Here is a 23,501-nt window from a genome sequence, read left to right as displayed (position 1 = left end):
TATACCAGTATAGGAGAAAAAAAATAACTTGAATTTTTTCATTATAAATAATTTCTGTAAGATGTTACAGCTCCAGTATACCCAGTGCAAAATAAGATAGCAGATGTAAATTCTCAAATTGGACATATTCCAAACACTAAAATTAAAATAAAATGTTTCATGGTAGTTCTATTATTAGGTTTGAGTTTACTGTTTTCCAGTTTACCCCATTTATTGTATTTATTGTATTTGTGTTTATACTTTGGTATTTTACTATTGTTATGCTATTAACAAAATTGTAAGTTTTATGTTAAACTGTACCTGCTGTACACCGCCATGGGTGAATCTCTTTATAAAGGCAGTTAATCATTCCCAATAGATAAATAAATAACATTTGCCACTCCCTGACAATTGTCAGGTAATATCCGTGATCTTTTTCATTTCTCCCCATGGTCCAACACCCAGCTTTGGGCATCTGACCCTTTGAGTCAGAGACAGCAGTGTTCCCAGGGGAGCTATTCTGGCCTGAACATAGAGACAGGGACACAGAGGGGCAATGCTGGACAGAGAAGGGATAGAGACACACAGAAGGGCAATGATAGACATGGGGGCAGGGCTGGATAGGGACGTAGAGGGGGAAAGGCAAGAGAGGGCAAGATAGAGACATAAAGTAGAGATGCTGAATATAAGGAGAGGATAGAGACACAGAGAGGGTAGATGCTGAACATGGAGGGATGTTAGAGACAGGGACACAGAGGAGAGATGCTGGACAAGATGAATGAGGACACGGGGAATATGGATAGTGGATATATAGAGAGAATACATTTCAAATGGACAATACAAAGACAGGAAAAAAACAGAAATGCAGAAAAGAGATGCTGGGACTGATGCAAATAGAAATATAGAATGCTCAAACAACAAAGGTAGAAAAAAGTATTTTATTCTGAATTTTTTAATTGGAATATGTCAGTTTTTAGAAATTGCATTTTAAGTTTCTATTTCTCTAGTATTGCTGTATGCAAAGTCTGACTTTGAGGTTTCCAGTTAATTTTATTTTATTTTATTTTGCCTTTATATCTCTATTTCTGATCTGTGGTCCTTTGTTTCATATTTGTTGAAGGTCTGTCTGTGTTTTCCATGTGTGACCCAGATACAGTATTCTGCTATCATGTAGGGTCTGTGTAGACATCTTGGTGCAGTCCTGTTATGGTTCTTTTTCACTAGGACGTTCATTTACTAAGATGCACTAACAGATTTAGCACACGCTAAATGATAAGACACTTATAGGAATATAATGGGCTTCTTATTATCTAGCACACGCTAATACATTAGCGTACCTTAGTAAAAGGACCCTCCATGAATACAGCAAGGCAATGTACAATCAAGTAATGCTTAGAAAGGAAAGGAACTACAAAAACAGACAGGAAAGATGAAGACTATTAAAGGAAAAAGAGAATAGGAGAAAGGGAGAAAAGAGGCTGCAGAGGTGTGAATAACTGCCTAGAGAATGGAGTATGAATAGAGATCAAAAGCGTCTTGAAACAGGTGGGTGTTAAGGACAGTTTTAAATCTGTATAGGAGGATTGTAGATGCAGGGATTTTGGAAGTGAGTTCCAAAGAGAGGATGCTAAGTTAATAAAATGCAGAAGAGCAGGTAGATTCTAAATGAACAGATGAAGAATTGGGTAAACAGAGACGGTGGTCATCCAAGGAACATAAAGCACAGGAGAAAGTATAGGGTATGATATGTAAGAAAAGGTAGGAAGTGGGTATTGGTGTGCAGAGGCCTGTGCGCAAGAATAAGACCCTTAAATTTTATCCTTTGAGAAACCGGTGGCCAAATAGTATTGTTTCAAGAGAGGAGATACGTAATCAAAGTGACTAGTCCCACAGAGGGGCCTTGAGTATCTGCACATGCTCAAGACTTGTTGGTTCCTGTCCTCTTCTAAAATAGAAAGTTCAGAGGGGGCTGGAGCTGGAAGGCCTTCATCATATGCTCACAATGAATCTTCTATAGGTGTTGATTGCTGCATCACCACCCTGGAGGAAGGGAAGTAACCCACTCAACACCTTATGGAAGGAGGGAGGAAAGGAAGGAAGTCTAGAGATGCTGCTGACCAAACAGGGCCAGAAAGTAGGGAAAGAGAGAGATGCTGGATACCATGGGTTGGGGAGGGGTGGGATGTTAAGAGAGAGATGTAGGATACCACAGTGGGTGGAGGGAAGGAAAGAGATGCTGGAGACCATTGCGGGGTGGGGGGGGAGGAAGGAAGGAAGATAGGGAAGGAGAAAAATGCTGGATATTCCTGAGGGGGGCGGGGGGGGGGGGGGGGGTTGAGAGGTAGAAAAGGAAAGAGATTGTTGGACACCATGGGAGGAATATGGGAGGTGATACTGGACTATAGAATGGTAGGGAAGATGTTAGAAATGGGAGAGGAGGGCATTTTGACTCCTTAGCTTATAAGCACTCTATGAACAAGCTTAAAAAAATCTTTAAAATAGTGTTTGTTTTGATTATCAGTGAAAATATCTAAAGGTATATCTTTTATTTATATTGTTAGTACTGCTGATCTAAGCCTTTCTTTTTTTTTTCTCTTTCCCTCAGATTCATGCAGGCTGAGAGCAGGTTGGAAGTGTAAGAAAGTAGAGGGTCAGTTCATACATACCTGTGCCATGAAATCTCTCATTAAAAGAGGGTTTGATTTGATTGCATGGTTATTAGTGTCTGTGGCAGCTGTCCTCTTTGCTTGTCCAAGAAAGGAGCTTCTCAGCCCCTCTGCTGCTGTGTCTATTTTGGTATCTGGAATTCCAGTCTTGGTTCTTGGCTCCCCCTCCCTCCCTCCTTTTTCTTGCTTCTCCCATTCCATTCTCCCTTCTCTGTTCCTCAGACCCAAACTTGAAGATGCAGCTAAAGTTAGGCCCTTTATGTAAATGAATCCCCAAGATATATAAACCTCCCAGAGACGGGCAGAGTCCTGTGCCACTCAGTGTCCCTCAGAGCCCAAGGAACAAGCACATATAAGCCAGTTGAGAAAATGGTAAGTACATTTGGGATGTAGGATGGAGATAGAGGGATGGTGGGGTGGGGGGAAGAGAGACATTCCGTATAGATGGGTGCTCTTGTGGAGAATCCATTACTCAGCATGGAACTCAATGTATATGGTATTCCCTGTGCTTGGAGCACCATCAAAGTTCATGTCCTAAAACAACTCTTCAATACATTAAAGCCAAGGAATAATTATTACCACTCCCTATCTGTGAGTGTCTTATATCATGCTTTCTGGATGACAGAGGAGAGAGAAGGGACTCAGCTTGCCACATGGCCATTTTCTGGGGGAGTTCTTTCCACCTCCTATTTATGGAGGTGGTAAGGGCTGCTGCGCTAACCAGGCAGTGCCATACTGCTGGGTAAGCCCCTGGCACTAAAACAAATTTAAAATTTGTTTTTGAGAGCTGGAAATGGTGCACGGCACACACAGGCACTACCACCGATCTCCTGTGGTAGCCCAGCGGTAGGGCCGATTTGCTGCACACCATTGCCGTGGTAGCCCTACTGTGGCTTTGTAATAGGGCCCTAAATGAGATAGCATGGATGTTGTTTCTGGCAATATTTTGTTACCTGGTTTAAAGATGTATCATATTTATTCATAATGCAAATGTTTTACTGGGGAAAGGAATAGCAGGAAAAGGAAGGAGACATGGTAACAGTGATAACTGGGGTAGGGTTTTACATAAGTGGACCTCATAATTTAAAATAAACAGATATAGAAGAGGCAAATTTTTAGCTACAGAAGTGTGCAAACATCTATAATTATGTAGCCGAATTAATTTCATATTTAGTTGCAAACATATTAAATAAACATTTTTTCCAAACGGAGGTCATTTTTCTGTGTGAAGCCCGAGTCAAATGGCCCTGCTGGTCCCCTCTTTGATTGGTCCTAGGGGTATTTTAATATCTAAAATAATGTAGCCATTAAAGTCCATAGAGATGAAGAGATACCGCACAGGGAGGCAGATCTGAGAATTCTAGAAGGAGAAATGAAATAATACGATAGCATCTTAAGCTTATTTTTCCATCTTTGTTCCCTGGCTTCCTTTGTCCTTGCATTCAAGGCATCCTCAAGAGCCTTATCATACCAGGATAATCAACCTTCTTTCTGAATGAAGCTCTCTCACATATGTCCACAAAATGTTACCTGTTTTCCTTCCTAAAAGTTCTCTAATTCATAATACATTTAGTAGGAGATGACAATCTGAAATCTACCATTGCTCTTAAACAGATTTCAAATAGTGAGTGGTGGTATGAATGGAACATATATGCATGCATGTGCAGGAAGGGGCTCAGAATAATTTTTACAAGAAATGTGGAGCAACATTCCCATTAATCACCTTTGAGCTCCACTGGAGCCTTCTACTGGCATACAGAGGTGCAATGATATTGCACTTTCAGTTACAAGAAACCAAACAAAATAAAACATGGAAAAGAAAATAAGATGATACCTTTTTTATTGGACATAACTTAATACATTTCTTGATTAGCTTTCGAAAGCAAATCAAGAAATGTATTAAGTTATGTCCAATAAAAAAGGTATCTTATTTTCTTTTCCATGTTTTATTTTGTTTGATTTCTATTGATAACCTTTAAGAGTGGACTAATACGGCTACCACACCTCTCTAGTTACAAGAAACAAGCAGATTGCAAGTGATCTAACTGTCCCTCGTGACTGAAAGTGCGAGATCATTATACTTCCACCGGCAGAAACACTGATGGAGGACTCCCATGAAGCTCAAAGCTGCTTAGTAGAGGGATTTGCCGTTTTATGTATTTGGCAGTAAGTTAAGCCAGAGGATTTATCCTGTTCCACCCCACCCTCCTTGTCACAAGGAACAGGTGGTCCAGTTATGTTTTGAGCTTTCACTGCAGAATTTTTCATGTGAAGGAACTTACAGAATACTGTGCAATAGGAAGTTAAAAAAACAGGGACTAACTCTCCAGATCTTTGTGATGTGGAGTAGCCACTCCCTTCCTGAGCACCCAAAAAGGAGAGGAATTATGATTCACGAGTCCTGTTCTCTACAAATAACTCTCTGTATGTGACTTTGGATCAAGTTGTTTTTGGCTTGATTTACTATATTTTCCCCAGAGGCACAGAATGTAACAAAACCTTTAGTAAATCAGGTGCTGTATACCTCTTCTACTGTCTCTTGTGTGTGAGCTTGAACCTAGTCACTTTTCTAGTTCCTTTCCTATGCTTGTTCCAATCACTTGTCCTGCTGTAGGCTCTCTTTGCATGATCCCGAGGTAACATTGGGCTAGATTTACTAAAATGCACCATCGTGTTAGCATGGGTTATCCCATTAGCATAAACTAAGTAACGTAAGTAAATAAGTCTCATTGCATAAATTGGGACCTGCGGTAACACCTTTTAATAAATCTAGCCCAGAGTTACAAAGTAGATGATGGCAGATACAGACCATAATGGCCCATTAAGGGGCCCTTTTACTAAGCTGCAGTAGGTACTAGCACGTGCAAACTGCGCAACAAAAAGCATTGCCACAGGACGTGCTGAGGTGCACCCTGGTAGTCTAGCATCAGTGCATGCTAATCCTACACTGGAATAATTTATTTTTTCAGTGCAGGAAGCATGACTTTAGGCAGAGAGTAGGCATGCCCTGCACTAATTGAATAGCACAGGAACATTGCTGCACGCTGCCCGATGACCACAGGGTTACACGGGAGCCTTTAGCACCTACAAAATAGGTGTTGGTAAGAGTTCCCGCGGTGATGGCCAGGCGTAAATTGGGAAATTAGCAAATGCAACCATTTTACTGCTGCGCTAAAAGTGGCTGCAGCGCATGGGAAACCCACTGTTTAGCACAGCTTAGTAAAAGGGCCCCAAAATCACTTTGAGGCCCTTTTATCACTTGCTAATAGAATTGGCATGCGTTGAATGCTAGGAAGCCCTAAAATGGGCTTCTTAGCATTTAGTGCATGCTAATTCCATTAGTGCATGCAAAGCTTTTGTAAAAGGGCCCCTTTATTTCCCTGTGCCTCATTTTTTTCTAACCATTACTGGGTATTTATAGTAATTAATACTAATACTGTTTCTTCGCCCCTTCTGCCTAAATTGCACTGGTATACTATTCACTTCAGAGGTGGCAGCTTGCATTGAAAGCAGATTATTTGTTTTGGTGAAAGGCATCACAGCTAGTCAAACTGTGATTGTTATTTAAACATATATGTTGTTTGAGGCCTGGAATTGATTTGTTATTGGAGGGGAAGGGGGTTAGGTTTATCTCCATAACTGATTTTCTTTTTCGTAATCAGTTTTTTGTTTCTTCTCAAGTGTATTGCTTGATGTATATTTAACATTTGTGTAAATAAATATTTCTTTAAATATATATTTTGTAATGATTCCCACAGCCAGCAAAGAGGGCCAAAAGAAAGGCAGCAGCAGAGGGCGGTTCTTCCAATGTCTTCTCCATGTTCGACCAAACCCAAATTCAGGAGTTCAAAGAGGTGAATAAGTTGTTGTAGCCCTATTTGGAAGGGGTTGGGGAAATGAGAAAAATGGGTTGGGGTAAGTAGGGATTATGTGACATCATGTATCAAATGGCTGAGCTGGCTGAATATGTTGTGGCTTGAGTGTATCTTCCATAGAAAGATGCTTTCAGCAATGGGATTATTCCATCATAAGTACTACTTATAGAGGGAAACTGTTTCTTTTCAATGAAATACTCTCCATGCAGGGTGGGATTAAGGGCATAAATAAACTAGGCATATGCCTAGAGCTCAAAAATTGGTAGTGGTGGTGGTGGGGGACGTTCCTTGTTAGATATGCCTTAATCTCTCCTGGGCCCTGCTCAAGAAACAGATTATGTTGTGAGCTGTGGCTGCTGCGTTGGCCTACATAGCACATGAGATGACATCATCACCTGCTTGTGTCATTAGCCAACATGGTGCATTTGGCATCATATTGGAAATAGGCCAGCATTCATAAAAGGGTAGTATCAGCTACCACTGCATGTTGCCTCTTCCCACTCTGACCCTACAACATCCAAAAGTGCAGGAAGTAGTGACTAGCCAAACAGGTGTGGAGAGTTTGAGGGGAGGCAGAGTGGATTATAGGGGAGTTACTGGTTTCAGGACTACTGTGGTCTTGGAGTAGAGAAGGGAAAGAGTGCTTCCTGGGATCTGGATATGGTGAACAGAGTAATGCTTGCTGGGGTCTGTGGAGAGAAGAGACTGTTTGCTGATGTCTGAAAGCAGAGAGAAGGAAAGAATGTGTGTTGTGAAGAGTTGAGTGCTTTCTGGGGGATCTGAGAGTATTTTTAAACCTCCACATTAATGTGACATACATGTAGTAGCTATAGCTGTGGGGATGTAAAATGTATTTAAATTATGGTGGAGTGTCCAATGTTTAAAGAGGACCCACTAAAGGATTAGTTATGTTCTGTCCCAATGAATTATCTAATTCTTCATAAGTAGGCATAGCAAACTGAAAAATGAATTTATGTGGCTTCAAAGGTTCATTTTTGGAAAATATTTTTATTGGACCACCACAGGAATCATGGCCTGATATGTCAAGAAGTGATATTCACGCTTTATGTTAAATATCTGTCATCAAAAATTTTGTTTTTGAAATTCTTATTATCATAAATGCTAACTTGCATATTTTTTTTTTGTTACATTTGTACCCTGCGCTTTCCCACTCATGGCAGGCTCAATGTGGCTTACATATTGTATACAGGTACTTATTTGTACCTGGGGCAATGGAGGGTTAAGTGGGAATCGAACTCAGTTCCTCAGTTCCCCAGGACCAAAGTCCACCACCCTAACCACTAGGCCACTCCTCCACTCCTTTCCTCCTAGCAAGGGTTCATACAATGTTGTAGTGTCTGCTATTTTTTATTTCTATAGGGCACCTAGACATATGCTGTACTGTGCAGTTAGTTACTCATAAGAGTCAGTGCCTGCATCATGGAGTTTACAATCTAGTTAAGATATAGATGAATAAGAGGGTTTAGGAAATGTATTTATTAAAGAAAGCATGGTTAAAATGAACAAGGCTTTGATCAGTGATCATCAAGATTTAAGATTTAAAAATAGTCCTAAAAAGGGGGGGGGGGGTGTCAATATTCAAAAGGGTTTAACTGTGCACAACAGGCTCCTGCCTGATTAAATGATGCTGAGCTAGCTGCAATAGCATGCCAAGGACGGGGCAGTGGGGGCGATACACCCTAGGTGCAGGCAGCAAGTGGGTGTGCGGAGCAGGCGTGTGGCTGTCAGCTCTGCCGGTCCCCTGCCTCTTCTAACATTACTTCCTGTTCCGTGGCAGGCGACCGGCAGAGCCGACAGCCGCATGCCTGTACCGCACACCCCCCTTGCTGGGAGGAAAGGTCTGGTGATGCACTTTGGGGGGGGGGGGAGGTGTGATGCGCTTAAGGGGGGGGGGTAACACACCGGAGGGGGGGGGGGGGTTGCAGCGGCGACCCACCCTGAGTGGCAAATAGGCAAGGAACGCCGCTGGCTGGCCACTGATATTCAGTGGCACTTAACCAAATAGTGCCACTGATTATCTCTGCTAATTCTCTAATCATCTAGGTTAGAAGTGATCCAGGGATAGAGCTTGGGAGGAGCCAGCACTTAGCTGGTTAGCAATGATATTCAGCCCACTAACTAGCTAAGTGAGTGCATTTAGAGTTGGGACAGCAAAAAGGCTGTCCTAATTTCAGAAGTGTAGCCAGGTTCAGGGCGTGGGGGAGAGTGGAGAGTGGACTGCTGAAGACGCCAGCGTGTATTTTAAACGTGATAGATCACATGAAAAATAGGCACTGGCATCACTGGAAGTCTGCTTGGGAAGTGGCCACTCCCCTGGTGACCCACCTAACTAAGCCTCTGCGTAATTTATATACCGAGTTAACCCCGCACCGGTCTGAACATCGGCTGGTGGCCAGTTAACTTCTGAGTCAAAACACATACCCAAATATTCAGTGTCTGGAGCCACATATGCCCTGGCATTGAGTATCTGGGTTTAGATCAGCCTGTGGCTGGAAGCGGCATATAAGCCAAGTTCTGTCACAGGCTGAATATTACCCCCTGGAATTTTAGAAGTCATTTGAATATGGCCAGAGTGGGGGCAGGATGATATCAGCTGCTGATATCATAATCAATCTCAGTGAATTACTGAGCTTCATAATATCGCATTCTAAACATTTTCTTAAGGTTCTATAGAGCTGAATGAAAATGCATTATAACATGTTTTTTTATTAAGATTCCATAAAACTGAATAATTGTGCTTTTAATGTATCTTCAAGTCTTCCCCTGATGCTCCCTGGAACTGAATAATAGAACATGTGCTTCTAAAGTGCCCAACATCCTTATAATTAGATACTGGCATTTACTCATTTTCTATAATTCAGTTCTTGATGTAAGTAAGCACACAGTGAGGGAATAAGGCATACAATGTAGTATCTTGCCTAGGAATTACAAGAAAGGTTATGGGGAGGAAAAGGAGCAGGCATAGATAAAAGGGACCCTTATGGGAGGTAGAAGAGTGGAATGAATTCAGGAAATAGTTGGGTCAAGTTGTATTTTAAGGATAGGGGTAGGAAGGAGGCCAAGCTAAGATCCTGGTGTTGATGGGGCAGTCCTGGGATATTGGCTGTATCATAGACGGTCGGTGACTCAGACGTTTGGGGAGGCTAAAGTAGGGTGAGGCTTGGGTGGGGCTAGGGCATGGTGATATGGGTTGTGATGGTCCAAGTTAAAATTCTTGGGGTGCGACACATTCAACTTTGAGTCACCAGGAAAGGGACAGTGGGGGCACTTTGAACACAACTACCTCCTCCCACCCAACCTAGTAACTCGATTACTCATATTATTATACACACTGAACACACTCCAGGGAGTTATGTGTCAAAAAAATCAAAGTAATGCACCAAACTAATACAACATATTAAAGAAAACAATATTTGCAGCATTCTGGAAACAGATGGAGATACTTTAACACTTGGCTCCTGGTCAGCTTAGCTTCCAAGTCCAGCATCTTCCTGATGACCATGGGAACAGTGAGCTATAATTGAGAATGACATGAGCTAAATCCAAACCCAAAATATAGTATTAGGCATAATGTGAAGTATACAAAACCTTAAAGTCACACAGGACCAATAAAGCAAATCTGCCATACCATCACAGAACATAACTAAACAAACTGGATTAGTACAGATTGATTCTACACAGACATTCAATGCTATCAGCATAACTGGCCTCTTCACAAATGCATTTGTGGGGCTGGAGCTCTGTGCGCACCGCTATCAGCTCTACTCCCTCCCCCATGATGTAATTTCCTGTTGCAGGGAGGGAGGAAGATGAGCAGAGCTGGCATGGTGCACATGGGTTCTGGCCCTGCACATGCTTAATTCTCTTTGCAGCCTCTGAGTTGGGGAGACAGCAGCAGGGAAGGGAAAGGAAGATCACCATTTCTATTTGTTTTTGCCACTGCAGACTCAGGCGGGGGGTGGGGGGGATTGAGTGCTTGGGGCTAAGCCTCCCCAAGTCTCTTATACAGGGTGCCTATGGGCTGTAGAAAGAGGTAAAAGCTAATTCCACTCCTTGAAATTCCTCCCCTCCTTACTGCTCTCACCTTGTAACTCTGCAGACTGCTAGAACTCCAGGTCCACTCATTTCTGGGTGACCACCTTTAGCTTCTAGGTCTCCAAGCCTATGCCAGTTGCCAATATCATGAAACTATGGCAGTGCAGCTCCTTCTAGTGTACACCCTTAGAGGAGCTCCATGGAACTTAGAATCTAATCAAGTGACACAGAAAAAAATAAGAGGGTTCAGGACATCTATTTATGTGACACAGAAAAAAATAAGAGGATTCAGGACATCTATTTATTTATTTTGGATGTATTATTATAGAAAGTATGTTAAAATGAGCAAAGCCATGATCAGTGATAGTCAAGGACAATGATTCCAATGCTTCCAATGGAGGAGTGGCCTAGTGGTTAGGGTGGTGGACTTTGGTCGTGGGGAACTGAGGAACTGAGTTCAATTCCCAGCACAGGCAGCTCCTTGTGACTCTGGGCAAGTCACTTAACCCTCCATTGCCCGCCGCATTGAGCCTGCCATGAGTGGGAAAGCGCGGGGTACAAATGTAACAAAAAATAAAAATAAATAAACCCCTATGCCTTTAAGTGCCTTGTCACTAGCATTGCATTAGTAGTACTGCCGCTACCTGGGTACTGCCCAAACATAGCTAAGGATGCCTGTTTTTGGATAAGGCAATCTGCCTCTGCCTATCTGCTCTCTCCCCCACATCTCAGTTTGAATGGGGAGACCAATAGTGAATCTCTCATGGGGGCTGTAGCCCTGAAACTGCTCAGAGTTTCCCTTTGAAAATGTGGCTGGTGAAGCAACATGGGAAATACAGTTTTCCATATTGTCATTTGGGGTTTTTTTTTGCCTGAAATGACAGGAACACCCACCCCCCCTTTATTTTTTTCCTGTGTCATTGCAAAAACAGAAACTAAATGAACATTTTTGGGCTACACAACCTTACAGTCCATACATTTTTCTTTTCCTTTGATACTGCAAATACTTACATATAGGTCACCCTCACTTTCCGCATTAATTATTGTGAACATGTGATGACTTGTATATAGGCCACCCCAATCCCAACTATCTATGGGTTCAGCATTTCCCTTCCCTACCTACTCATGCTGGATCCTGCATCTCCCCTTACCCTCTTTTCCCCTTTTGGGGTCCAGAGTCTCACCTTCTGTGCCTTTCATCTCTTCTGGTGCTGCAAAGTGTGTCACCCTCTTCCCGACAGGAAATACATCATGGTTTCTCTTTGAAAAGAGAGTGTGCTTATAGAGCTTGCCCTCTTTTCAAAGATCTCCTGTGATGCATTTCCTTTTAGGGAGAACACATAAGCATGAACCTATACAGCACTGGAAGAGGTGAGACACTTGACCCTGGGAGGGCTAGGGAGAGGAAGGAGAAATGGTGCACCTGTGAATAGACTCTTGTATAGGTCACCTCCCCGACCTTGGCATTTAAATTGGTTTTCAATTTTGTGATCTATACATCGGTATATATGATAACTATGCCTATTACGTCAGGCAGGTAAAAATGCACACACTGTGAATATCTCCATACTTTTTAGCCACAGAGTGGTGGAACAGTTTTAGCTTGTGATTTAATGTTATAAACATAAGTTCATCCACTGAAACTTCTTTGATTATTGTCTCCTGTAATGGTTAAAAATGAAATTAAGGCCTCTATACTCTCAGATCTATTACAGATATTAAACTTATCATCTATGATGCCCCCTCACCTCTGACAAAAGTTTCTTACCTCCTGTCAAGAATGGAATGGAGTTTAAACCTTCATTTCCAAATATGACCATTTAAGCCTTCTTTAAAATTCTGAAATGATTTTGTAACCCTATTTCAGCCAGAAGCTTTCCTGCCTTCAGTTCCCTCTTCCCCTACAATCAAGAGCCCAAAATAGCTTTCAAAGATTTTTAAGTATGTGCCTGGGTGTATGTGAGCTGAGGAAATAAAAGAGGCGCATTTGAGAGAGACTATTCAGGAGCTACTGGCTCTTCCTTTTTCCCTTAAGTGTCATTCAGGACTCCTCGGGCATGCCAATGTGTCTCTTTGGGGATGTTAAAGTTCATTCCCAACATTCTTTCCATCAGCAGAATATGAGAGGGCTTGAGGGGGAGGAGAAAGAAGGAGATCTGATGATGTGTGCTAGGGAAGAAGGGGGGGATCAAAGTGTCTTATTGATAGAAAACTAAACAGCTGTAGAGGGATTGAGTTACCTCCCTCCTCCTCCCTTCCCAAGTCTAAAGTTCCTTGTCTGTAGCTCAAGGAGATGCTGCCTTCTTAAGCATGAAATGACTTCATGAGACATTTTTACAGAGGTAATTTGAGCATAAGGAGTCATTGGTTCTTAGAGTTCAACTTCCATCAAATCCCTCATAACTAAAATGTCAGTGGGGATGCACACAAAAATAATCATTCCTGAGGTGGTTCTTTCTCCATTTGAGGGACCAGAATGGAACCTATGTAGTCTGGAAAGCTTGAATACATCATTCTGGATAATGCCCATGCTGATCCAATGGAGACTATTATTATCATCAGGGCCGTTAAGGCTAGTACCCAATATCTACTTCTCTCATCCCTTATCGACATCAAGGCACATTCCAGAAAGTCCATCCTCTTCTTTGTGTTGTTGATTCCCCTGTCAGCCTCTGCTCTTCCATGATATTATTCTCTCTTTGCTCTCCAAGGCTTTCACTGTAATTGACCAGAACAGAGATGGCATCATTGACAAGGAAGATCTGAGGGACACTTTTGCTGCCATGGGTAAGAAAACATGACACACTATACTTGCAGTGGTTCTCAACCAGGTCCTAGAGACCCACTTAGTCAGGCTAGTTTTAAGATTATATCCAGACAAATATGTATGAGCTTTAGTCTTAGTGGACAAGAGTAGATAGTGGGATTCCCCACGTTTCTGTGCTGGGACCACTGATTTTTAACATATTTATAAATAATCTACAGATGAGAAAGAGGAACCCAAACTATAGCTATGTGATGTAAGATTCCACATTAGGAATCACCGCCCAGGAAAAGGATCTAGGCAGTGGCGTACCAAGGGGGGGGGGCGGTGGGGGCGGTCTTCCCCGGGTGCACGCCGCTGGGGGGGGGGGGGGTGCCGCGCGCCTGTTGGCTCTTCGTTTTCATGCTCCCTTTGCCCCGGAACAGGTTACTTCCTGTTCCAGGGCAGAGGGAGCATGAAAACGAAGAGCCGGCAGGCGCGGCACCCCCTCCCCTCCCCCAGCGGCGTGCACCCGGGGGGGGTTCTTTCGCCGTGGGGGCGGGGCGCATCGGCGATCCGCCCCAGGTGTCACCCCCCTAGGAACGCCACTGGATCTAGGTATCATATTGGCCCTCTGTTCAGTTTGCGGCGGCAGCTTAGAAAAGCAAATAGAATGTTAGGAATTATTAGGAAAGGAGTGGAAAACAAAGATGAGAATGCCATAATGCCTTTGTATCACTCCATGGTGTGACTGCACCTCGAATACTGAGGGAGATTCTATATATGACACTTTAATAATCAGCATTGAAATCAGTGCCAACTAAGCATATTCTCTAAGTGGTGCCTAGATTTAGGCACAGTATATAGAATACACTTAGTTGATATCTCAGCACCTAAAACTACACACCTCCATTTACACCAATGAAATTGTGGTGTAAATTCCGATGCATAGATTTAGGCATACTAGGCCATATTCTATAACTATGCACGTAAATTTCAGAATGCTCACAAAGCGCCCATTCCCCCACCCATAACTATGCCCATTTTTGCCTGTACGCTTTATAAGTTAGGTGCACTGCATTACAGAATGCGCTTACCAAGTGCATGTAAATTATAATTATTGGCAATTAGTGCTCAGTGCTTGTTAAGAGCTGTTATCAACACTGATTAGCTTGTTAAGTCAATTAAGTTATGCATGTTGTTTTAAAATATGCTTGGATTTTGGCACAGATCTCTAGGCGCGCATATGCAATTCTGTTCACTGCATCTCAAAAAACATATAACAGAATTAGACAATTAGGGAGTGGAGGAGTGGCCTAGTGGTTAGGGTGGTGGACTTTGGTCCTGAGGAACTGAGTTCAGTTCCCACTTCAGGCACAGGCAGCTCCTTGTGACTCTGGGCAAGTCACTTAACCCTCCATTGCCCCATGTAAGCCGCATTGAGCCTGCCATGAGTGGGAAAGCGCAGGGTACAAATGTAACAAACAACAACAACAAGGTGCAGAGGGCGATGAAAATGATAATGGGGGTGGGACAACTTCCCTAAGAGGAAAGGATAAAGAGACTAGGGTTCTTTGACTTAGAGAAGAGATGGCTGAGGGGAGCTAGAGGTCTATAAAATACTGAATGGAGTGGAATGGGTAGATATGAACCACTTGTTTACTCTTACCAAAAATACTAGGATTAGGGGGCATACAATGAAGCTACAAAATAGTAAATTTAAACCAAACCGGAGAAAACATTTCTTCACTCAATGTGTAACTGAACTCTGGAATTCATTGCATGCAAATCTCTTTCATTAATATTCATTGTGGATATCCTGAAAACCTGACTAACTGGGGTGCCTCTAGGACTAGGTTTGGGAATCTCTGCTTTATGCAACTAGTCATAGTGTTGTCTTCTTCTTAGCCAATGTAGAATGCACAGTCTGACAACATTTTGACAACATTTTGGAAAGGAAATGTGGAAAATGGGTCAGTTTTGAGCTATATAAGAGAAGGTGGTCTTCCTCTTACATGTCTCTTATCCCTCTCCCTTCCCTCTGCAGGTCGTCTTAACGTGAAGAATGAGGAGCTAGATGAGATGATCAAGGAGGCCAATGGCCCCATCAACTTCACTGTCTTTCTTACCATGTTTGGTGAGAAGTTGAAGGGTGAGTCCATCTTTCTCTTTCCTCCCAGCATCTTGCTGAAAACTGTATCATACTGCTTGTCAGTTAGCTTGTGATTAGCTGATGGTGATATCTCCTGTCATACCTAACATAGTGGCTCCCCTGTCCATACAGGTGCTGATCCTGAGGATGTCATCACAGGAGCTTTCAAAATCCTAGACCATGAGGGCAAAGGCTCAATCAAGAAGCAATTGTGAGTATTAGCTTTCTGTCTGTCTTCCTTTCTATGTCTCTCTGATTTAAGAAAATGTATTGGCATGACAATTTGCAGGTATGTTACCCAAGTACCATGTGAAATTGTTAAAAAAAAAAAATGACAATGTACAAAAGAAAAATAGATACAGTATTTATTTGTTCAATGTTATCTCTATATAAAGTTTCTGCCCTGGTATCAGGAAACAATGGGCCTGATATTGAAACGGAAATATCCAGATAGCAGTGGCAGTTATTTGGATATTTCCCATATCCATGGCTATCCAGGGATATTCATCAGCATCATTCAACATCCTTACAGACTGCCTCGATACTATCCACAGTCTGTGAGGGGAACTAGGGTAGAGCTGCTAGTTGTGCAGTTAGTACCAGTATTCAATCCGCTTTCTGTCCAGATATTCAGCGCCAGCCACAATCCAGATTTCAGTGCTCAATATCTGGATGTTTCAGCCAGGATTACTCACAATTTTTCTAGTTCATTCATTTGTTGCTCGAATTTTCTGAAATTAGATTTGGAAACTATGCAGTTCTTATATCTTTGTGTATTGCACAGTGCACAAGGCAATGCATGTCTGCCTCTATTTCTATTGTGTCTCTTCCTCTTTTCTGTCTTTTATCCATCTGTTACTGACTATGGCTACCTCTCTCACTCTCTCCGTCTCTCTCACACAGCCTTGAGGAGCTGTTGACTACCCAGTGTGACAGATTCTCAAAGGAGGAGGTGAGCACCTTGCACTAGTCACAGAATTTCTTCATTCAGTTTCCATCCCTCAGTCTATTCTAAGTGCTGCTCTCTTCTATATCAAACCACTCCGTTCTTTCAATTCTCCTTTCACCTACAATAGGTACAGTAGCATAGCAAAAATCCTAAGGCCAATCTTATTTCACTGTAAGAGGCCATAAGTTTAGAATTTACTGTATATGTATGCTGTTCCTCATTCAGAATTGCAGGTGATGCCGTTTATTAAGTTAGAAAAATAAGCTGCTATATGGTTCTTCATTCCTTTCCCCTGGAAGAAGGACAATAATGATGCCACAGGCAGAACCTTAATTCTGTTTGTGATGTTATCAAAAATCACTGTGGCAATCTCATTCTCATCAGTTGCAATACATTCTAGGACCATGAGTAATTATTTTACTGACAATGACCTCATAAACTGAACCTATTATTTTCTGTAAAATAGCATGTATTTTCTTCCTTTGGTGTGTTGGTGATAATTACATTACTTTAATCCACATCTGAATAGGCTTATTTGAGTTCAATAACTCATAATATAATATCTTTCTTGTTGGGCCTTTAAAAAAGTGTCACAGCCTATAAAGATTCCAATTTTCTTACTGTAATCCCTATGGTTTCTGCCTAACAGAAATCTGAATAGGTAGCTAAGAATATGGCTTAGAAAAGCGAACTCCCTCATTGGTTAGTAGAAGAATTGGGAGGCCCTATGTTACTGCCTACTTGAAACTCTTTGGCTAATTTCTGCCTACTAAAAGATATATCCTGCCTAACCTCCAAAGCAATCCTATTCTTAAAGGGAAGCTTTTGATCATTCCTAGACTTTAGGAACTTGTATTCTAAGGCATGGTGTTACTCTTGTAGTCACTGTTTATTCCACTTGACACCAGCACTGTGGGTCCAGTGAATGAGGAGGGGTTTGTAGTATCCCAATATGTTTGAGAAATCAGTACCAAGACTTGAGATTGAGCTAAACACATTTCTTAATATATGGAGCTTCCAATGTTGCAGTGTAGTTACTTTCGTGCTTTCTTAGTCTATCGGTATGCATATGTGTCCCCACACACTTGCACATATGCAACTTCTCTCACCTGGCAGCTTGATGACACTATCAGTACAAGCAGAAATGAACTTGTAGGAATCAAAAACAAAAGCTGGTCAGGATTGAAAGGATGTTGTTACAGGGGTGTCAGAAATAAACCAGAACTGTTCTGAAGTTTTCTTCCCTGGCCACTTTACAACTCTTCTCCTGCTATCTAGGGAGGGTAATTTTGAAAGGCATTTCTATCAGTAAAACAGAACTTTACATCAGGGGTTGGGGTTCTCAACCAGTTCTTGGGACACACGCAGCCAGTCTAGTTTTCAAGTTATCCACAATAACTATGCATGAGGTATTGTACAGTGGAGGCAGTGCATCCAGATTTATGCCATGGGTATCCTGAAAACTAGACTGGCTGGGTGTGTCTCAGGGGTGTAGCCAGACACCCAATTTTGAGTGGGCCTGAGCCCAAAGTGGGTGGGTACGACTACCCCCAACCCTGCCCACCTGGTATCTCTCTCTCCCCCTCCAAATGGGGATCTTTTAACTCCACTCCCCTGACCCCCCCCCCCCCCCACCCTGCTACCTTTAAATCCTTTAGGTCTTTGCCAGCAGCAACTCATTCCTCTTGTGCTGGCTCCAAGCCTTCCCTCTGACCCAACATGGAGGGAAGACTTCGGCAGGTACAAGTAGGGGTAATGTGTTGCTGCTGGTGAAGAACTAAAGGATTTAAAGGCACTTGGGGGGGGCTGGGGGAGTACAGTTAAGTGACCCCCCCCCCCCCCCCCCAAATCTCCTGGAAAGATGCCGGGAGTCTTCAGCTGGCAGGACTTGGGGATCCCATCAGTGTTGTGCCACTACCAGGGCTGCCAACGGGGGGAGGGGGCAAAATTCCCCAGGCCCAGCCTCCAAGGTGGGGGGGGGGGGGGAGGCCCGGCACTGACAAGCTTCTTCCAGGTCTCTCTCCTACTCCTGCATGCCGGCTGAGACCCAGATGATTGCATTAACACAATAACCCGGGTGACCCAGGATATTGTGTTAATGCAATCATTTGGGTCCTGCCACACAGAAGCAGGAGCAGTCAGACACACAAGATAAGGGAGCAGGCAGCCCGAATGTGAGGGGGCGGTGTAGGAGGTGGCGCCGCAGCAGCGGTGGCAGCGGCCCAGGTGTGGGGGACGGTCTTGCCCCAGGCCCAGCTGTGTCTCTCGGCGGCCCTGGCCACTGCTGGGTGGACTTGAGTCCAAAATGGTTGGGACTGTGCTCAAGGACTGGTATGTCTCAAGGACTGGGTCAACAACCTTTGGTTTTATATGCAGAAATTTGTGGATAAACTTATGTACATACAGGGCTAGATTCAGTAAATGGTGCTTGAAAATCTGTGCTGAAAAAAATTGGCACTCAATGCTTTCTATAAGGGACCCTCAAAGATGAGCACCCATTATAGAACAGCAATAAAGTGCCAATTTTGGTGCTCAAATTTGGGTGCCAGGACTTTCACCTGCTGAAACCATGTGTAATTCCTGGTACCCAATTTGGATGCACATCCCCAGTATTCTGTAACACTGCGCATTCATTTTAGGAATTTCCCTGACCTGCCCATGAACTACCCATGGCCACACCTCATTTTGGGTTGCACAAATCACATATAGCAAGATGTACATGCAAATCCAAATTGGTGCCGATTAGTTCCAATTAGCAACCAATTATTGGCACATTAACCAGTTTAGTTAGGTGCACATTTTCGATCGGTTCTCAAACATCGGTACCCAATTTTTGGCACCATATATAGAATACAGGGGACAGCCTGTAGGTGCAAAAGTTTCTGCTGGACTGAAAGATGGCTTTCCTGGAGGTGGGGCATAGGAGGGGTTTGCAAACATGTGCCTATGCATGTACTTTACCCCATTTAAATGTGTGCATACCAAAAAAATAGGTTTAAATATATGCATATAAATTCCCTGGCAATCAATACATACTTGGCAAAATATAAAAGTGGATTAACAAACTTGATGCACATATACCAATGTCAGTTTCAAAACAACAAGCTTGCATATGGTAGATTTAAAACAAATAGGTTTTCTTTACTCAGCGTGTAGTTAGACTCTGGAACATGTTGCCGGAAAATGTAGTGACAGCAGCTGGCCTTGGTTTGGACAGATTCCTGAGGGAAAAGTCCATTGAACATTATTAAGAATTAAGTTTTTTTTTTTGGGGGGGGGGGAGGGGGTTGCCGGGTTCTTGAAGCCTGGATTGGCCACTGTCGGAGACAGGATGCTGGGCTTGATGGACCCTTGGTCTTTTCCCAGTATGGCGGTACTTATGTACTTATATGCAATATTAAGGAATGTATTTTTTGTGGCCTTCAGTTTGGGGATCAGACGGTTTATAACTTTTTACTGTACAAAATCACCCAGTGTCCTCACTGTCCCTTATTAATTATGTTTTAGCACAACTTCATGTTGAAAACAATCTTCCTTCTTTCAATCTTCAAAATTCAAAAATGTACTATTACTTTAACTTTATATAATGTGACTTAACTTTATAGTGTCAGCTATGGAGTGTCTCTTCTGTTCGACATGAGCCATGTTTCGCTGACAAGTGGCTGCGTCAAGGAACAACCCCCCCCCCCCCCCCCCCCCCCATGTGAAAAAAATCCAGTTAGGATCTATACAATAACTTAAAGCAAATTTATTGCAGAAAAGCATGTGTCTTACCAGTTTTAATGCCTAGCCATACATGCCGACCAAACCACACTGTCAAGATGGTGGCAGCGTGTTTGTTCTTGACGTTTAAAGAACAGCTGATTATGAAATCCACCAATCAGGAAACAGAGATCAAATTAAGATAACCCATTCTAATTCTGCATTAAGCCCTTGACTCATGTTGGATTGAAGAGACCGTCCGTGGCTGACACTATAAAGTTAAGTCACATTATATAAAGTTAAAGTAATAGTACATTTTTGAATTTTGAAAATTGAAAGAAGGAAGATTGCTTTTCAATATGAACCTTGTTTTCAACATGAAGTTGTGCTAAAAACATAATTAATAAGGGCCAGTGACAATACTGGGTGATTTTGTATGGTAAAAAGTTATAAACCGTCTGATCCCCCACACTGAGGTCCGCAAAAAATATACTTCTTAATATTACATATGCATGCTTGTTTTTTTTTTAAAACTGACATTGGTATAAATTCCCTGGAACACTTTTAGTTTGAAAATTAGCTGGTTCTGCACAGTATTTATGCACTCATAGTGCTGATTTCAAATGGAAGAAACAGCAAAGGCTACAAATAACACAATGCCCTAGGTTATATGTTCAAGAAAGCTAAGACTAACCCAAAAAACTATTTTCTAAAATCCAGGCCTCCGGGGCAGCGATGATTTCACAAATCATACAGGCTGGTCAATTCAGTCATAGAATGTGTTGTCTCAGTTCTTTCCTGATACCAGTTTGAATCCAGTTTCTCTTTCCCAGATCAAGAACATGTGGACTGCATTCCCCCCAGATGTAGCTGGCAATGTGGACTACAAGAACATCTGCTATGTCCTCACCCATGGAGAGGAGAAAGACCAGGAATAGAAGCCTGCATATACCCTAGACATCACCCAGTGACTTCCCCATTCCTCCCAGCCTGCCACCTCCTCTTTTGTCTTCCAAAATATCCCTGGAACTGACAGCGTGTCAGTTGTTGGAATTCCTCCTTTCCAAGATTTCTCTCTCGCTGTGAAATTTCTTATCTCTTCTTCTTTATTGTGTTTTATAAACATGCCACAACAATCTCAATAAAGATCCTTTTTTATTTATTGAGGTGCGAGGGTTAGGTAGGGACTTATTTACTAGTTCATAAAGGGATGTCCCCTCCTGATGCTCTTCTCTCTTCCTCACCATTGTAAATGTCTTAAAGAACACCAAAAAGCATCCTTCCGTGAATGGTTGAATCCTCTGAGAACTCAGCTGATGCATTACACCATTGACAATAAAGAAACAGTCAAGTCTTTTTGTACTTCTCTTCCTGATTTCCTACTCTGTGTGTTGAAGGTCTGGAAGGTTAAGGGAGGGATGGTGGTGGATATGTGGCAAGACAGTGGAAGAAATGGGGATATGATAGGATGAGAGGAAAGAAGAAGAAATGAGGAACTGTAAAGTATGCTTTGTCTTATCTCCTTTCTCTCTTTTCTAATCTTGGTTTCCATCTTTTCTGTTTCTTCTATCTCTGTCTTTCCCTATCTCTGAATTTTGAGTTTCCTTGCGTCTTTTATATATTTATTTGTTTTCATTCTGTCTTCCCCTTTTTCTTTAACTTTCTCCCTCTTTTATGTTGTGTTGGGCCCCTTTTGTTTCTATCTCTCTCTCCCTAATTCTCCTTCCCATCATTACTTGTCCTGCAAGTCCCAGTAAACAATGAGGTAAAATATGGACTAGAAATCAACCTGCCCTGAAGAAATGAAGCTTGTTTCTAACTCTGATTGAGGTCCCAAATACCAAATTGGACTTTGATCTAAAACTTTTGAGACAACCATTTTGTGATAGAAACAGTGGAATGGTGATATCAGTTCCTTCATACAAAATAGTTGCTACAACATAAACCCCCGGATTCTATATATGACACTTTGAGTTGCATGCACAAATTTGGACACACGTCCAATTTGTGTGCAAATTAGTTGAATAACGAGCCAACCAGTGCTGATAATTAGGCAATAACATGCAATTATGGGCACAAATTGGTAATTAGAATTTATACACACATTTTTTAGGGGTATTATACAAAGAGGTACACATAAATTCTAATGTGTGGATCCAGGGGTATGCTGGTAAATTGTTAACAGGGGGCTCTCTCTCGCCAGCAAAGTAAAAGAGAATTCAGGAAGGGCCCAAGCCCACATTTTGGGATCCATTTGTTAAAGTAGCCATGGAGAACCGGCTCCCAAAATTCTTAAAAACTTAACAAACGGCTCTTGAGAGCCTGTGAGAGCCTGCTCCAGCACACCACTGGGTATGGCCATGGGAGCTGCATGGGTGGGTCAGGGGCATTTCTAAAATATATACACGCTGTTATAGAATTAGAGGGATCGTAGCCTAATTTACGCATTGGGACTTACACCAGGTTTTCATTTGGGTAAATGGTCGCCCCTTATTGTAATCACGGTTCCTGGCACTAAGCACTAGTCTATAAATCACGCCTAACTTTAAGCGCGGTTTATAGTATAGTGCTAAGTGCTATCTTTTTCGGTGCTGATTTTTTAGGCACTATTTATATAATCTAATCTAAAGGGTATAATTTTATAACAGGATGCCTATTCAAATTTGAAAAATGCTCCTTTATTTATGGAGGCAGCATAGGGTTTCATGTGCCTATCTAAAATAGGTTTCTAGAATAGTCCCTAGTAGTGCAGAAACGATCCTGCACAGCTACACTTGGTCCAAGGCAGGTGCAGCTAAGTGTGTGTACTTTAGGTGGGAATGCACATATTATATAAAGTGCGCATATATCTCAGAACTATGCCCCAGCTCTGCTCAAATACCACTCTCAGGAACACCTAAGTACAGATCATATATTCAACCATGGAAGCATATAATAGCTATTTTCTGCTTGTAAAATATACTTTACACACAGAAAATACTTCATATAATAACCACTTCCTGCAGCAGCAGAACAGTCAGAGTGATACCATTTCCCTTCTTTTTTTTTTTTTTACAATGGTGTGAGGTATGCCAAAATTAGTGCTGTTTCTAGGAGTAGCAGAGATAGCAGTGTCACTTTATTTCTCTCCACTCCCACTTTTTTTTACACAATGAGGAGACTGCAGCACAAAATGGTGGCTCCCCAACTGCAAGAGCAATTCAAGGTAGAACTTCTGGATACCTGCTAGTCTAAAATGTATTATTTAATTATTTAAAACATATAAAACTCTATGGGCTCCTTTTACAAAGCAGCACAACTGATTTATTTAGTTATTTAAAACTTATAAAACTCTGGGTTCCTTTTACAAAGCGGCGCAACTGATTATCATACACTGAAT

At 42.2% G+C, this 23,501-nt stretch overlaps 1 protein-coding gene across 1 annotated transcript; it reads left to right on the top strand.

Moving 5' to 3' along the window:
- The first annotated feature begins 2,908 nt into the window (after positions 1-2,908).
- On the top strand, positions 2,909-21,480 carry MYLPF (myosin light chain, phosphorylatable, fast skeletal muscle). Its single transcript, XM_030209777.1, has 7 exons — positions 2,909-3,017; positions 6,404-6,499; positions 13,288-13,363; positions 15,367-15,471; positions 15,604-15,682; positions 16,375-16,423; positions 20,956-21,480. The coding sequence occupies exons 1-7, from the start codon at positions 3,015-3,017 to the stop codon at positions 21,058-21,060; spliced, it is 513 nt and encodes a 170-aa protein (XP_030065637.1). The 5' UTR covers positions 2,909-3,014; the 3' UTR covers positions 21,061-21,480.
- The last annotated feature ends 2,021 nt before the right edge of the window (positions 21,481-23,501 follow it).

Source organism: Microcaecilia unicolor, chromosome 7, assembly GCF_901765095.1.
Source record: "Microcaecilia unicolor chromosome 7, aMicUni1.1, whole genome shotgun sequence".
NCBI classification, from domain to species: domain Eukaryota; kingdom Metazoa; phylum Chordata; class Amphibia; order Gymnophiona; family Siphonopidae; genus Microcaecilia; species Microcaecilia unicolor.
Note: the sequence above shows the minus strand (reverse complement) of the source record. Positions and strands in the feature narration are given on the sequence as shown.